At 41.4% G+C, this 17,673-nt stretch overlaps 1 protein-coding gene across 1 annotated transcript in view; it reads right to left on the reverse strand.

Moving 5' to 3' along the window:
• The window catches only part of EXT2 (exostosin glycosyltransferase 2), a 126,544-nt gene that overhangs the window by 100,162 nt on the left and 8,709 nt on the right, over positions 1–17,673 (reverse strand). The window contains exons 2-5 of the mRNA XM_081062596.1: positions 16,098–16,663; positions 15,042–15,131; positions 10,847–10,963; positions 670–865 (exon numbers count right to left, since the gene is read on the reverse strand). Of these exons, the coding sequence (XP_080918722.1) occupies positions 670–865; positions 10,847–10,963; positions 15,042–15,131; positions 16,098–16,633 (939 nt within the window). The 5' untranslated portion in view covers positions 16,634–16,663. The remainder of the gene's footprint in view (positions 1–669; positions 866–10,846; positions 10,964–15,041; positions 15,132–16,097; positions 16,664–17,673) is intronic.

Raw genomic sequence — 17,673 nt, forward strand, 5'->3', positions numbered from 1 at the left:
CCAGAGATTAAAAAAAAATAAAAATATCACACTAGATCCCTGATATTTCTCCTTGAACTAACCTGTGTGTATTTTAAATATTTAAGTGAACAAAACTCATGTCTCCTTTCTTAGCCCCCATGCCCTTGGAATGTCAAATATCCTGTTTATAAAAAACATCCCCAAAAGGACTGCTTTGCCTGTGGTTATGGAAGCACTGCCATTCCCATGATTTAAGTGCTACCAGTAGGACATGGTAAGGATGGCAAAACACCAAAGACAAAAAAAGTAAAAACCTTCCACTCCCAGGAAAACCTGACTGTGGCCTGTGAGCCAGCACGGAGAATACAAGCTGCCACCTTAAAGAAGAAACTTTCTCTGGACGGGCTTAGGCAAACGGGGGTAAAAGCACAATCCATTTGTCTGCTTCGTCTGTGGCTTCTTTGTAAATTTATCAAATGAGTATTTAAAAGGAATATGAGCACTCATAGGCCAAGCAGCTCTGCACAACCTACCAGACACTGAAGCATGTGAAGGTCTGCATATCCAGGAAAAAGCAATGCTACAGCTTCTTCTCCCCTGGGGAATTCTCCTAGTTGCAGTTGGAGAAAACGCCTGTTTGTCCAGGTCAATTTTACCTCATGGAAGTGACTCTACTGAACCTTTGGAGAGGTAATAAATGACACTCACCTGTAACACCTGGGGGTAATCGAAGACCTGGTGCTTGTGGCAGCGCTTACGGATGGAAAGAACGCCCTCGGAGAGGTTGGTGCATTTATCTAGTACTAACACTGACTCCCCGTGTTTGGCCTGGAGGGCTTCCAGTTCCTCTCGGTACTCGGGATGGAGAGCCATTTGAGATGACAGGACGAAGTATCGCCGGGGACTGTAAGGGAGAAAAGAAGGTGACTCGAAAGCTGCAGCTGGTATGTTAGTTAAGGTAAGACAAACTGTGATATTAAACATACGGCAGTGTTTTCTCTCCAGTCTTCACATGCCTTGCTCTTTGGAGAAACTATACCTATAGCACTGCTGAATGTTTAAAATAGTATATACTGTAAGAAGGTAAGGTATGACTCATTTACATGGTGAAATATTATGCAATTGTTAAAAATTTTATTTGGGAAAAGTTCTGAATATTTGAACAAGCATTGTTCAAATGCTTGTAAAATGCCAAACTTAGAGAGCATACTATAAATACGTGTGTGATCAAAAAATACAGTGAGTGTCTTTACTTCATCCTCCATCATGGCAGTGCTCTGTGTCACACATCGTGTCTGGTACGGCAACTTCTGTCAAATAAAAACATTACGGTGTGTCCTCATCCACCTCATTTACTGACTCTGGCACCGTTCGACTTCTGGCTCTTCCCCAAAGTCAAAATGACCATGAAAGGAAAACATTTTGAATCGATTCAGGACATTGAGGCAGCCATGACAGCGCAACTAAAGACACTCACAAAAGAGGACTTACTGCTTCAGAAAGGGGCAAGAACGATGGGATAAGTGTGTGTGAAGCAAGGGGGACTATTTTGAGGGGGATTAATGGCAGTGTGTCTTTTACTATAATAAATTTTTTAAAATTTAAACATTCACATTTTTGGATCACACATTGTCCGTGTGTGTATGTGTGCATGTGTGTGTATGCGCATGTGTGTTATGTGTGTTATGTTTGTGTATTTGTGTGTGTATGTGTATGTGTGTGTGTGTGTGTGTGTGTGTGTGTAAACAGAGAGGAACTGAGTGAAAGGTTGATTGATGGGGAGAAACATCAACATGTTATCGTTAGTTAGATCTGAGTTCAGTGATCTGCAAAGGAACTGAGAGCTGCTGCTTCCTTCACATAAGAGGGAAACTGAATGGCAGCACTGGCGACAAAAGCAGAATAGAAGAAAGATGGCTTCTGGCTGTTGAGTGGCATCCTTACGCTATGAAGAAGCTCCAGGAAAAGAGAGCCCTCGTTGTCAAGACCACCTGGACATTAGGAAGACCGAAGTGGTAACTGAGAACAAGTGGAAAAAACTATGTTCACCAGAAGATGGAACCAGTCTTAACATCTGGATAGCAAGGCTGCTCAAAAGAAAATGGAGTGAAAAAAGGATTCCCAAGGGTCTAGTGCCATTTAGATCTCCATAAGAGACAAAAAAATGTGAACACAAAGTTAGTATGCCGGAAGTCAAGGGGAAGATTTGGGGAGATCGGACGGTAAATAATTCCCTCCTGGAAGGCAAGATTCCCAGAAGACAGAGAGGTTACGGAGCATAAACACTATGTATAGGTTGAGATACCACTAGGGACCAATGCCAAAAAAAAAATAATATACAGCAGGTTCCAGGAAGAAACGAAACACACATCACACCTAGAAGTAGGACTTACTTAAATCTACCTCTAACTGGCATAGACCAGGGAAATACTAGGGCGATGCAATTCACAGGCAACGTCCCCAGGCAAGGTAGTGCAAGTCTATACAGAAGAAAGAACCAAAAACCTATACTCTGTGAACCCTCCTCTCTCTCTCTCTCTCTCTCTCTCTCTCTCTCTCTCTCTCTCTTTCCCTTTTGTGCTTTGGAGAGAAAGGAAGCGTAATTGTTTTATTTTTCTTTAGTTTCTTAGACTCATGTAGAGGTTCACACATCCACTGCCAAAGAATAATCAATCATTCTCTAACTGAAGTCATCTTTAACCGAGCATGAAGCTTCAGGTCCAAACACACAGAGAAATGAGTGGAGAAGGAGAACACTGGCCTACCCAGTCAGATCAGCTAAATAAACTTAAACTCCAAAAAACAGAGCAACACATATCACAGCCAGATTGCTTTTAAATCCTTAAAACCACTTCTTTTGGTAATTTCTTTGTACAAAGAAATTTTGGTAATTTCTGGAAAAAAAAAAAAAAAAAGCAAAGGGCATTTCCCACACCACAGTGAAGGAAAAAATGAATAAACAGATTCCCTAGAACTTCACTGTCCAAAAGCAATTAGCCACATCAGGCCATTTACATTTAAATTAATTAAAATTAAACAAAATTTAAAATTCAGTTCATCAGTCACATTATCCACATTTCAAGTGAACAGTAGCCATATGTGGCTAGTGGGTACCTGACAGCACAAATACAGGTCACCTCCTCACTGCAGAAAGGTCTGTATGATACAATTACTCAGGCCGATAGTTCAGACCCAGAGGCCTGGGTAAAGGTAAGTGGAGATAAGAAAGGTGTGGAACAGCAACTAGCCAGGGAGACAGCTGGAATTAGCTGCACAGACTGGTTCCCCTCGTCCTGGCTAATTTCCCCCTAAATTATAATTTGTTGAACAATAAGTTGGATATTTATAGCCAAGTGTTCCTTCTAGACACTGAAACAGACTCTTGGATTCTACTCCCAGCCCTGAGCCTCAGCAACTTTTCTTTTGTGACAGCATTCACTTTCAGAGGGAGGACCTCATGATAGGACGATCGCATACAGGGAGGGAGCACTCAGATCACTGCAAACTATTTCTGTAATCAAACCTGTCTGTTTAAATAGGAGAAAGTGTTAAAGTCAAACTCAGAAGACAAGCAGGAAAACCACCTTAACTAATAAAGCTATTTAAAAATGAAATGGACTGTAAGAGTTTTTTTATTATTATCACAAATCAGAAAACTTTTCATTAAGGAATTATAGTGAAAAGTTATGTACCGTGTTTCCCCAAAAATAAGACCTAGCCGGACAATCAACTCTAATGAGTCTTTTGGAGCAAAAATAAGTAATTATATAATATTGTATTATATAAGACCTGGTCTTATTTTACTATAGTTTACTTATTTTACTATAAGACCAGGTCTTATATAATACAATATAAAATCAGGTCTCAAAAAAAAAAAATAAAGATCAGGTCTCATATTAATTTTTGCTCCAAAAGACATGACTGTCCAGCTAGGTCTTATTTTGGGGGATACAGGGTATAAGTTAGGGCTAAATGGTCTCTAAAGATCTTTCCAATTCCTAAGACACTGGTACCTGGTATTTGCTGGATGTTTCTGGAGACTTTATATTTAAGTAGAGCTGCCAACATAAAACTGGTGCTCTACACTGTCTAGAGTAAGAATGGACATGTTGGCTTCCAAGATGGCGTCCATGCAGGAGGGTGTACAGTGTTGGCGAACTGGAGGGAAGAGGGCGTTTCTGCATGATGGGGTGGCCACATGGAGTGTTGAAGCCTTGTGGGGTGAGACCTTCTACTTTGGGAAGGGCAGGGAGATGGCCCAGTGCAGCATATGAGAGCCCTAAAAAGGTGGTTAAGGTTTCCGCACTGGGCTCAGGGGTAGAGGTAGCTATGGCAACCAGGCATGGGACGCTGGAGCTCAAGTGAAGTTAGGAGGGCATGTGGGAATTCCAGAACAGTGCCAGAGCATGCGCAGGCTGAAAAGGGTGCCCCAGTCGTCGGGAGGGTATCTATGCTGGACAGCAGGGCACAATGTGTGGGGGGCGCTGGAGAAAAGGGAGAAAACCAGAATGCTCCTGCGGCATTGGCTGGAATTAGCGATATCAATATGAATGCATGGTTTTTAATATACATACATTTAGAGAAAGATAGAGACTCATCTACATAGATATATTTATAGGAATAAATACAGATGTTAATGTGTGGTGCCCAGAGAAACTCGCAAGTAAGGAAGGACTCTGGCTCAGAGTCCAGATTTCATTGTTAAGAAACCAAGTTCTACACCAGGACCACTGGATCCCCATTCTTACGACTCCTCCATGTTTGACACAAATGCGTAGATGTGAACAAGAGTCTAAAAAGGCTCGCCCCCTGCTTGCATGCTGTTTCTCCCTGACCTCAGGAGGGTTGGTGGAGGACGACCATTTCAGTTTTAAGCAAACATAATTTTAAGGCGGATTTGTTTTTCTTTTAAGGACTAAAATTAGTAGTTATGACTTTCATGTTTCCTCCCAGCAGTGCTGGTATCTAAGTTTAAGTAAAATCATGCTGAGAACTTAAAGTCTCCCTCAATAGGAACCGTTGTAAACTCCCAATTTAGTTCCTTTTAGAGAGAAAATGACAAGAATTCCAGCTGAGGCCAACACAGCTGTGAGAAGAAGCTATCAATAGCAACAACCCTCAGCTTCCCATTGAAAAAATATTGAGAGAGATTTAAAATAAAAATAAAAACAAAGCTCTCGCTACTCTGGATCCCTCAAGAGATGTGGGAATTCCCTTAAAAAGCAACTCTCACAAAGAGCAACAATCCAAAATGCTGCCATAAGGTCACCCACCCTGCCTCCTCCCAAGTCTCTGGAAAGGATGATGAGTCTGGAGCCCGACTTCGCCTTATTTTTCTTTTTAGACTTTTCTTGGGGGGTGGAGTGGGGAGGGAGGGTAGTGTGGTTTATAAAAGAAACACCACAGCTGCAGGGCCAAACTGCAGGCTAGGCTGGAGGGGAAATGTGGATCTAAGTGGAGATGCAGAAATCCACCAACTGGCCAGCAGAGGGAGAATCATGCGCAACGTGGCTCGGACTTTCTTCTAATACACTAGAAGATACACGGTTACTCTATCTAGTTACTGAACCACAGAACTTCAGAAACGATCTCAGTTTCAGTCTAATGATACATACTAATTAGATTAAGTTACTAAGAAAACTACTACCAATATAACAATTTAAATCTGTGAAAATAATTTTGACTGTTCAGAGTGATTTGTTCTCCTATGTTTACCAAATCTCTTCTTTTCAGCACGTTTTCTTCCCTGGATTAAATCTGAACGGAATTAAGAGTCTTAAACTAATATAAGAGAGCTAGATTATACTAGAGAGATTATAGATAATAAATAGAGTTTAGTTCAAGCGGTCTTAAGAAAGACAGAGGCCCGGAGGCAGCTGAGCTGACCTCACAGACCTGCTCCTCACTGGCTCTCTCTGCCTGACCCAGGCTTTCTCCACAGCAGCACTGCTGACATTTGGACCCAGTAATTCTTTGCTGTGGGAGTTGACCTGAACATTGCAGAGGTTTGGCAGCATCCCTGGCCTCCATCCAGCAGATGCCAGGAACTCCCTGCGCAGAAGAGTTAACGTCACAGGCCTGACTGTTATCCTCTGACAGGCTGGCAATTGGCTGGTGACTGGAAACTCCAATTTTGGGAGATTTTCCACCATCCCTAGAACTGATAAGAACTGTGCCCAGATGTGTGTATAAACAACATGGTTTATGGTGAATACCTGCTTTCCTTCTGGGTGTCTGGAATTCTGGCAAATGCAAGCACAGACTGCCCATGTGATTAACTCCTAATAAAAACCCTGGGCACTGAGTCTCTAACAAGTTTCCCTCGCACATTTCACACGTCACAATTTGTGGCAGGGAGAATTAAGCGCATCCTGTGTGACACCACTGGGAGGGGACCCTGGGATGCTTGCACCTGGTTTCCTCGGACTTCACCCCATGCACCTTTTCCCTTTGCTGACTACGCTTTGTACCCTTTTGCTGTGATAAATCATAGCATGAGTGCACCTATATGCTAACTCCTGTGAGTCCTCCTGGCAAATCGGAGGTGGTCGTAGGGACTCCTGACACACACAACCTCAGTCGTGACAGGAAAAAATAGCTCCTTATATTGCCAAACGTCCCAGGGAGACAAAATCAACTGTCCTCCCCTGCTGAGAACCACCAGCCTAATAGCCATACTTGGTCCAAATAGGTCTTCAATAAAAGTTTTAGTTGAACTGAAGTGAACTGAATAAAACAATTTCTGGAACAACTTCAGGGAAATAAAGAAAAAAAGGCAAAAAGGCAAAGCGTTAGAAAAATTTTCAAAATCACCCAACTGATTTAAATTTGAGTAAATGTTCACAGAAACAGCAAGCACAGGAATAAATCTTTTTTTAAAGTTCAACTGACTTTACTTATTATAGTTATTCATATCTAGTGCTTCATAAATATGCCAAATTAAAATCCTAGGTACATGCCAAAAGCTTGTACCACCCAAAAGGGTACAAGCTGGGCTAACACAGGTCACCCTTTCTCAATTTATGGAAATCCAACCTCAAAGCATGGCATTGAGCTACATATCATTTTCTCCAATTACAAATTCTCTATAAGAATTATTTTTGTATTTGCATCTTGATGATGAGCCAAAAAAAAAATAGTATAGGCATATATTTTGCTCATAATTAGTGCTGAATACCATTAAAAGTTTTCATTGTTCAAATTTGTATTTAGTGGACTAATGAGAAAAGGGGAAGACTTAAAATGTAAATCATGTAAAGCGAGGATAGTAAAATGCTAACGCCAGCATCTAAGTGATGGGAATACATCTGTTTGTTATAAAATTTTTTGAAACTCTAAAATTAACATTTTATTAAGAACGCAACTGTAAAACTTTTTAAACTTTGTTGTCTGCTCTAAGATTTTCATTAATAAAATGTTGAGGGAAAATATGAATCATGCATCTGTACCAGATGAAGATAAATGACGTCACAATATGTTATATAAAAGGAAGCTTCTGGTTGTCCAAATAATAAAAGAGGTAGGGAGAAGTACATCATCACCCAGCATGCAGCAGTATAGGCATGTTGAACCCCCAAAAACCATAATTAACTCCATATTCACCTGGAAAGAGAAAATTCAGTTTCAAAGAAAAAGTCCCAGCTATCATGTTATGTTAGCCTGAATGTGATTAGTTTTGTAGATTTGTTTGTATTTAATGTGCAAATGTTCTAGTTTTGTAGTTGTATAAGCAGAGTTTAGATCATTTTTTATTTGTAATTATTCAAGTTGCATTATAAAAAAAAGTAATTAAAACTGAAATGAAAATAACTAAAACAAAACAAACAAAAAAAGAAAAACCTTGAAAAAGAAGAACAAAGTTGGAGGACTCACATTTATCAGTTTCAAAATTTACTACAAAGCTACAGTAATCAAGACAGTGTGGTAGTGGCGTAAGGACATACAGACCAATGGAACAGAACTGAGAGTTCAGAAATAAACCCACGTACCTGTGGTCAGTTGATTTTCAACAATCATGCCAAGATCATTCAATGGGAATAGAATAGTCTTTTCAACAAGTATTGCCAAGACAACTGGATATCCACAAGTAAAAGAATGAAGTTGGATCCTTACCCCACACCATATCAAAAATTAACTCAAAATGGGTCAAAAAACAAAATGTAAGAGCTAAAACTATAAAATTCGTAGAAGAAAACACAGGTGTAAATCTTTATGACCTTGAATTATGCAATGTTTTCTTAAGTGTGACACCAAAAATACAAGCAACCAAAGGAAAAATAAATTGGACTTCATTAAAATTAGAAATTTTTGTGCATCAAAAGACACTATCAAGAAAGTGAAAATACTACCTACAGCCTTGGAGAAAATATTTACAAATCATATATCTGATAAGGGTCTAGTATATAAAATATATTTTAAAATTCTCACAACTCAACAATAAAAATAAAAACCAATTTAAAAGTGGGCAAATTATTTGAATAAACATTTCTTCAGAGAGGTTATATAAATGACCAAGAAGCACATGAAAAGATACTCACCGTTACTAATTAGAGGTATGCAAATCAAAACTATGAGATACCGCCTCACATCCACTAAAATGGTTACAATAAAAAAGACAGTAACACGTGTTGACAAGGATTTGGAGAAACCGAAACCCTCTATACATTGCTGGTGGGTCAAATGGTATAGCCGTTTTGGAAAAAAATCTGGCAGTTCCTCAAAAAGTTAAACAGAGACTGACCACATGACTCAGCAATTCTACTCCTAGGTATATATCCAAGAGAATTGAAAACATGTTTACATAAAGACTTGTACACAAATGTTGATCGCATTACTCATAATTGCTAAAAAGTGGAAATAACCCAAATGTCTGTCAACTGATGAATGGACAAACAAAATGTGGTATATCTATCTGGTGAAATATTATGCAGCCAAGAAAGGATGAAGTACTGATTCCATGCTACGAGACAGCTAAACCTTGAAAATATTATACCAAGTGAAAGAAGACACAAAAGGCTACATGTTGTATGACTACATTTATATGAAATGTTCAGAATGAGCAAATCCATAGAGACAAAGTATATTAGTGGTTGTTGCTGGGGGCAGTAGGTATGAACTTTGAGGGCAGGGAGAGAGAGTGACAGCTAATAAGTATTAGGTTTATTCTGGGGGTGATAAAATATTCTGGAATTAGGTAGTAGTGATAACAACAATTGTACAACTTTGTGAATGTACTAAAAACCAGTGAATTGTATCAAATCAACACATTGTACACCTAAAACTTACACAATGTTATATGTCAATCATATCTCAATTTTTAAAAAACTCACTGAACAGTACATGCTTTAAAAGAGTGTATTTTATTGTATATGAATTATGTGTCAATAATAAAATACACTAAGTCAGCTCTGGGAGTCCTCTAACAGAAAAAAATTCAGAAAGCTGACCTAAGCAACAAGTTCATGAAAGATCCAGTCTTTTCTTTGCACTTCTTTGCACTTGCCTACGGGTAGAGGAAAAGATGTTTCGATATCACCTGGGCTTTAGACACTGTCTAAATAACACGTAATTTGCTATATCTAAAGCAAGATCAGAATTTGGTCCCGGACCACATGGTAGGACACACACACACGGGACAGAAATGCCTTCAGCTTGGAGAAGTTCTTCTCTAATCCATAATGGCTTGTAAGAGGAAGTTTGAGCTGCTTTGAGAGTGGTTCTAATGTTCTGTAAGCAAACTATTGCCTTGAGACTCATTTCTGAGACCAAATACTATGTGTGGGCTTTTCATCCTCAGCCAGTATGACATTTCTAGGGTGGCAATATGCAAATCAGTCACCTTCACACACAAGCCCTTAGCACACATGTAAAGCATACTGTTACTGTCATCAGGTTTGTTTAAAGCTCACTGAGATCGCACCGTGTATTAGCACAACTTTAAATAGATTATAGTAAGAAAGGGGAGACCAAAATGCCTCCTGCATCCATGCTGTCAGCTCTTCTCATTTACTCACTCACATATCAAAAATCAGAGCCAATGGTGCCAGGCACAGAGGACATGGCAGTTAAAAAACAGACCTGGCGCCAACTTCACGGCACTTACAAAATCCAAAGCAGAGAGGCTTTGAGCAACTCATCACAACAGGGCCTAATGGGTGGTGCAGAAGTGCAGGCTGCGATGGGAGCATAAAGCAGAAGGGTCATCCAGGGGCTAAGCAAGTGCCCTTCGAGTAAGAGGTATTCAAGTGGAAACCTGAAGAACAAGCCAGTCATTAGTCTGATGAAAATAAGGAAAAAGATTTCCAATCAGTAGAGAGTTTTGTAGCCTGGAAAAATGGAGAGAGTAAAGCTCATTCTAAAAATTACAAAAAATAATAATAATTTATAAAAAAAAAAAAACAGCTAAAGATGGAGACGGTGGTCATGTGATAGGGGGTCTTGAAAGACATTGTGAGTAATCTGGGCTTTATCCTTAAGGGCAATGTAAAGTCAGACTGGAGAGCAGCGAGACTAGAGGCCGGGAAACCAAATAGGAGGCCATTTCAGCAACCCAAGGAAGGGATGACAGCAACCTGGTACAGGGTACCGGCAGAAGAGATGGAGTAGTAGACAGATCTAAGAAATATTCAGGATGTCGCGTCAATAGGACTTATTCTTTTGGTATTGAAGTGAGGGAGTGAAAGGAGTTAAGGACACCATGTAGATTTCTGATTTGGAAAGCGTGGTAGACAGCAGTGTCAATTTACTGAGATAGAGAACAATGAAGGATCAACGGGATTGGGGTGGGTGGGAAAGCTGGCACACTCAAGGACCCTGGCCTGTAATCGATGCAGTGATTGCTGTGATACCTGCCACGCTGGCTCTGGCTGTGCTGAATGCACCTTACCCTGGTCCTTTCTCTGGAAGGTCCACCTCAGCTGACAGCGGACTATACACAGGAATGCTGACATCGTAGCCTTGCCGGTAAGTCCACGTAGAAAAGCCACCACCAGCCAACAGAGCCCTGAAAGCAAAACATTTTGTCAAACAATGAGAAAGGCCTTCATTCTGATAGGCTCTGTGGCAAGGGATAGGAGTACAACAAGTCAGTCCTCACGTAACGTTGTGGGTAGGTTCTACGACTTGAAGCAAACAGCACATAACAGCCCCAGTTTTACTACAGGCTAACTGATATAAAGAATTAAGTTCCTAGGCATCTCATTGATGTTATAACGAAACAAAGTCGACAAAATGACATATATAACAAACGAAATGACATTATTCAAGAACCGGCTATGATTGAGTCTTAGTATCAACAACAGCTAATGTTTACGGAGTCGTTTTTCTACAGATGCTGTGCTGTTTTACATTCGCATCTTCTGGACTCCAGCTGCATTCTCTCCCTGAGTCACCAGCCTTCCTCTGGAGTCCGAAGTAGTCTTCCCTTATTTTCCATTTTTAAAAATATATCACAGCCCAGAGGACACCCTCTGAATAGGCCACCGCTACCTTTTCCAGACCCCACGCACCTCTCCCAAAAGTCATACCCTACTCTTCAACTCCTGCACAATAAGAGGAACACTGTCATCCCAGAGCTACATGTCAATCATGTAGCCTCTACCAGCAATCACCATCCATTCCAGTTACTCCGTCTTATTAACCAATTCCCTGCACAGGAAGCAGAATCCAGAATTGGACCCTCAGTGCTTCTCTTGCAGTTTACATGTCCTAGCTTTCATTCTCCTTAAACAGAAAGCTGTTAACACACTGTTTTAATTGGATCCAGCAAGTAGTATAATGACACTTCATCAGAGAAAGGAAGCAGGTGTGTATCACACCAACTTTTACTGCTATTCTGTCTTTGGGGCCCCAGCCTCATCTAAATCACTTACTGGGGAAGAGTTTTGCCAGTTCCACACACTGCATAGTCTGAGCCAAAATGTCTGAACCAAGAAACCACATTTTTTGCAGTATTGATTGCTACCAATCCTCTCCTTGCCCTGATGACAGCGTACATTCCCTTCTAACATGACCAGTTAAAGTTCAAAGATTTTCAAACCACCCCTGGAAATCCCAATCTGTTTGTTTAAGCTTTATGAAACCAAGAATTGGTTAGTGAGGTAATGTGCAGGCAAAAAATCTCTCCGGCTGCCAGTCTACTCTGTAAAACTTAATGACTATCCTTAGTACCAACACACGGTCTTATTTTTCTTGATTAGCATTGAGCAATGAATCCATCCAACATGAGTTGGCCATGATGGCAAGCAGACTGTATGGGCCCCCATGACCTATGTACAGAGAAGCAAACGTGAATCCAATACACAGGCAGTGGGCAGGCCAGGTAAGCCAGCATAGTGAGTGATTAGGTAATTACACCCACAGCCTCAGAAGAGAGAGGTGTGCATATGTGGTGAGAAAGGAAGCAGGTATATATCATACCAACTTTTACTGCTATTCTGTTCCCAGGGGGTAGTGTGGGGGTTATGCACTGGTAGTACGAAAGCATGCGATCTGAAGCATGTCTTATGTCACAGATCATACACATGCGATCTCCATTTATGATCTCGGAAAGAGCCATGACTATAATTAGTCAAACAGGCCTTACACAGGCCCTGCTATTGACAAGACTTCAACTTTAAGTGACATGCCTCAGACTGCATGCTTTCCTACTACCAGTGCATAGCCCCCACCCTACCCCCTGGGAACATTCTACCAGTGTTCCCATAGCACTGTAATGAAGAAAATATTGTAAGCATCCCTTGCTCTACGGAACACGTGTTTTACATTGACTGAAAAGGGTATTTCTGAGAAGCACATTCTGTTTTCCCATTATGTATCTGCAAATCAGAGATCAGTTCCAAAGGTGCAAGAGATTGGATAGAAATCTTGCATTTAAAAAAGTATTACTATGATGATCAGATTCATGCCAGGCTAAGTGTTATATCACTCAACGTGTCCTCTGGCATTTTTAGCACTTTCCAAGACTTCCTGACCCTAGGTCATCTCCTGTCACTGAAGCCTCCCCGCGGCCTCCTTACTACACAGTCGCTAGTCGGCGTCTTTCCTCAGATGTTCTCACAGCTCAGTGTGTTTAGGAGTATTCACAGTGCCTAAACACACTTCATCTGAAGGATTATCCTTTGCTTTCTTTTATACTATGTGTGCACTCAGGCCTGCAAATTCCTCTAATATAAAGCTTCAGGTTTTTTTTTGGGGGGGGAACGACCAATTTTACCAATTTTATTGGTCATATTGATTTACTGAATCCAATAAACCGTAAAAAAATATCTATGAGACAGGTAAATGTGAACAACGGTTAGATGTTTGGTGACTATCAGGTGACAGACCTGGAGCCAGCTTCACTGCACTTACAAAATGCAAAATGCAAAGCAGAGAGGCTCTTGCCTCCTCTGAATCCAGGAGCAAGGACAAACAATAGGAAAAATTAACAAACAAATCCATAATTTCTTACCCCAACCAGAAGACCACCTAGGTTTCAAAATGAAATTTCCCACATGCAAAGATAAAGCACTATCTGGTGATTCATTACGTGCTAAAAGATTGCCTCTAATCATTTACAAAAATACCTGCATAGGGAAAACAATTTCACCTCCCTGATCCTTAACACCTAGGAACTAGCAAGAACTTAAAAGTTTCCCCTGACCACTTGACACTTTCCTGCAGAGAAATGAAACCCCATTTAACATGTGCACTTGATAAAAATAAAATCCTTCTCCCATGCAGATACATATACCAAAATGTCAGCAAAAAGCAAAATGTCCCAAACAGAAATAAGCCTTTCTCAAAATAAACCCAGAACAGCAGGTGAAGACATTGCATTCCTAACAGCTCTTTTCCTTCCCGTCTCTATTCTCTAAAGTATTTCCCCCTTTCCCAGAACAACCAAATCCATAAAACAGTAGCCCACTCAGGAACACTGGGGCTGAGAGCCAAGTAAGGCTCACTTTGTGTTTAGCTGGTTTCTACAGTACCTGTGTGGCCTGACTGCCCTCTGCCGTCCAGAATGGTTTCTACAACAAAACTGAGGAGTGGTCGTGGTGTGTTCCTCTCTTCTAGCGATAGTTGGATTTCCAGATCAAAACACAACACTGACTCTAGATAATCCTTAAAGCAAAGAGGGCTTAGGTCTATTCTTCTGGGAAAAAGTAGTACTAAGAGTAGATTTTCATAAATGACGTTAGCCTCTCACAAGTTGAGAACACTTAGCTGGTCTCAGGCTTTTCGTCCACCTTTTTCAGTAACAGTGATTTTAAGAGTTAAACATCAACTGTAATAAAATTGTTTATGAGTTCATATACAAACTTAAAACATCCTATACCTTCAGCATATTGCCCGGGACCCTTATCTTGGGCCCAAACTTTCTGCTCTCCTCAAAGCCTTGAACCCAGTACTAGGAGAGGAACCTTAAGTGGCTCCTCATTCCCAAGCTTTCCAGGAAGCCTCCAGCCACAGTGGGTCAGTCAATGTATAAAAGGGCTGAGAAATATAGTAAGTGACTCAAAAGCATAATCATGCAAGCCTAGTCCCCCCTACACCACATCTACCCATTTGGAAGGTTTTACTAGGAGGGAAGAAAAGGGGCAGGGTGAGAAGGAGAGAAAGAAAAAAGGAAGAAAGGCAAGAACCACACTGACTGAAACAACAGCGTGAATGCTAATCAGAATGGCCTCGTTTGCTGTCTCCTGATCTTACAGGCTCCAGGCATCACTTTCACACATCCATCCCCTCCCCTCAGTAAGCTGTGGCTCTGCTTTTGGCAAAAGCTCCCAAATCCACAGACCGCTGTCACAAGCCACTCGTGACCCAGGCCTTAGGGGGCAGGGCTGCGACACTCAGGGCAGCATCACCCAGATTGAGGAAAAGGTTTTGTAAGACGCTACGCTAGAACATGAGCTCCAATTGGTTCTCACAACAGATGTAAGCAGGTCTCAAATCATTGTGTGTCTCGAGGAGGGAAATGCCCAGGCAATTTTTTATTTACAAAGAAACAGTTCTGATTACACAGTAAGTCCGAGGAGGCTTAGGAACATGATTTCACATAAACAGAAAGCCACCACAGTGAGAACCCCAAATACACCTACCTGTCTCTGGGGACATCCAGAGCTGTGTTATAATCTGGGGGGCCTCCAGGCAACATGTTGAACAGCAGGTGGTTTGTACCGCGATCCCATCTATTAAGAAATTGAACATGTAGAAAAATGCACATGTTGACGATGAAGAAACAAAAACAAGAGTCAGTTATTGGATGATAAGTCGCAAGTATCCCCAACCCAACACAGGGCCACTTCTCAGGCATGCAAAGGGAGTTCCTTGAAAACTCAGCAGGACATCAGGCACTAGGCCTGGCTCCACGAAAGGAAAAATGGGTGGATGTGGATGTACTTCAAACTTGCCCCCCACAGAACTGCTTACGGTAAGGAAAACCTGAAAACTCTCTCAATGTTCACCGTTTGGTTAAAGGAACAAAAAATAAATAAAACAGAGAAGGCTGGTTAAATACATTATGGAACAAGGGCAAAATGAAATACTATACAAACCTTAAAATTATACAGTAAAAGAATGTGAAATTATTTGAAAATGTATTCCAGACATATTAAGGGAAAAAGGCAGCAAGAGAGTATATACTGTGTGATCCCGTTCTTAACAAAGATGTATATACATATATATGCATATGTACATATTTATATACAAAAATATATATATGGTGCATATATATTTTTATGTAAAAATGACTTAAAAATAACTAACATAATAATGGTTATCTCTTAGAAGCAGGATTATGGAATGAGTCTTACCCTCTTCTTTTTGTTTACCTGTATTTTCAGACCCTTTTACAGAGAACACATATTATATGAGTAATGGGGAGGGGGGCGTAGTATTTAAATTTGAAAGGAAAAGTATGGGAAGAGGAATCATCCCTAGTTTTTTAAACTCTAAGAAGTGGGGAGCCCACAGCGGCCGCACGTTGGCAGGCTGGTTTTCACCAGTCAGGGCCAGCCGCTTACAGCACACCCACATTCCCTCCCATAAAAAAAGACAGAAGCTGGAAGCCAGCTCAAGAGGAAAACAGGCCTCTCCTGCGCCTTCCCTTCAGTTCCCTGAAGGCCCCGGCTCCGCGCCGTCCAAGCACTAGGTACCTGGAGAGCTGGGCCAGCGCTTGAGCCGTCTCCTTAATGCGGAGCGTGTTCTGGTTGAGCACGTCGATGGACGGCACAAACAGGCAGGCGCGGGCGATGTCGTCGGTGTAGTAATCGCTGTCGGAGATGGCCGTGAGCAGTTCATTATACTCCCGGGAGATGGCGCTGCTGACCGGGACGCCACCGTCATCCACGTACTTTTTCAGCGAGTAGATATACACCTTGATTTTGTTCTTTGGGTTGAAGCCACAGCGGTAGACATCAAAGCACGTGTGCATTCTGCAACTGAGATCACCCCGCTCGGGGATGGGGCTATCGGCGGGCAGCCTGACCACAGGCACGTCGCGGACACTGCGCTTCTCCACACTCCAGTCGTTGGAGGACTCGATGGAATGGGGCCAGAACTGGAACATGCCAGTGGCAATGAGGCCCAGCAGGACCACGGAGAAGAGGGCGATGTAGTAGATTCGGTGCTTGGTCTTCATTCTCGGGATGAGGGCAGGACCCCGGATATTGTACTTGACCGCCGCACACATAATGACACAGGCAGCCTCTTCCTCACACGCCTGGGTACCGGGCACGGAAACAAGAAAAAGGAAGCATGTAGGGCGGCAAATGACAGCTGAAGGAACTGACGTTTAATATATCTATTTCTTTCCCTTAAGTATTTGATGAAATAATGAATTGTTTATCCTTCTTTGGATATATGAACACAAGTATATGCTCTATCTTTAATATTTATATACTACTAAATATTCACAATAAAAATATAACTGTATCCTGGAAATATACATTCACCGAAAGCATGAGCTGGCACATGTATAGGGCATAGGAGGAGGGCTCTGACCAAGGAAGAAAAATTATAAATGGAATAGCTAAAGACAGTTGTTTCATTTTGTTTTTAAATACTTGCCAAACATAAACTGACGCTTCATCTGGACAAAGTGATGCTTGGTTATTCTAAAATGTCTTTTCATTCATTCACTCATTCAACCGCCTATTGAGCACCTACCATGTACTGTGAAGGAAACACAGAAGAAAGCAAAGGCCCTCCCTTAGACTAGAAACTTATATTCCAATAAGAGAGATGAAACACACAAAACTAATAAAATGCAAAATATAAAAATATCACCGGGAAAATATCAATAAAGTGGCAAGGGTATTAGAGAAGAAAAGATTAACTTTTAAATTTAAATAAACATTGATGTTTTATATGAAGGTGATAGTTGACACATTTAGATGGAAGGAAGGAATGAAAAAAGGAATCAGGGAGGAAAGGGGGAGGGAGGGAGGGGGCAGGGAGGGAGGGAGGAGGGAGGGAGGGAGGAGGGAGGGAGGGAGGAGGGAGGGAGGGAGGAGGGAGGGAGGGAGGAGGGAGGGAAGGAGACCAGTGTGGTGAATCAATTTCCCAAGACTGATGTCAACAATTCTTCTCATCAGTGAATGTGCATACTTTTCCAATTAAAGGTGGAATCGATTTTCCTTCCTCCTGAATCTGGGCTAGACAGTGGCCCGCTTTGACCAAGACAATGTGTCAGCAGTGACATTCTAGGGCTTGCGAGCCCAGGCCTTAAGA

This window comes from Rhinolophus hipposideros, assembly GCF_964194185.1.
Source record: "Rhinolophus hipposideros genome assembly, chromosome: 10".
NCBI lineage: Eukaryota > Metazoa > Chordata > Mammalia > Chiroptera > Rhinolophidae > Rhinolophus > Rhinolophus hipposideros.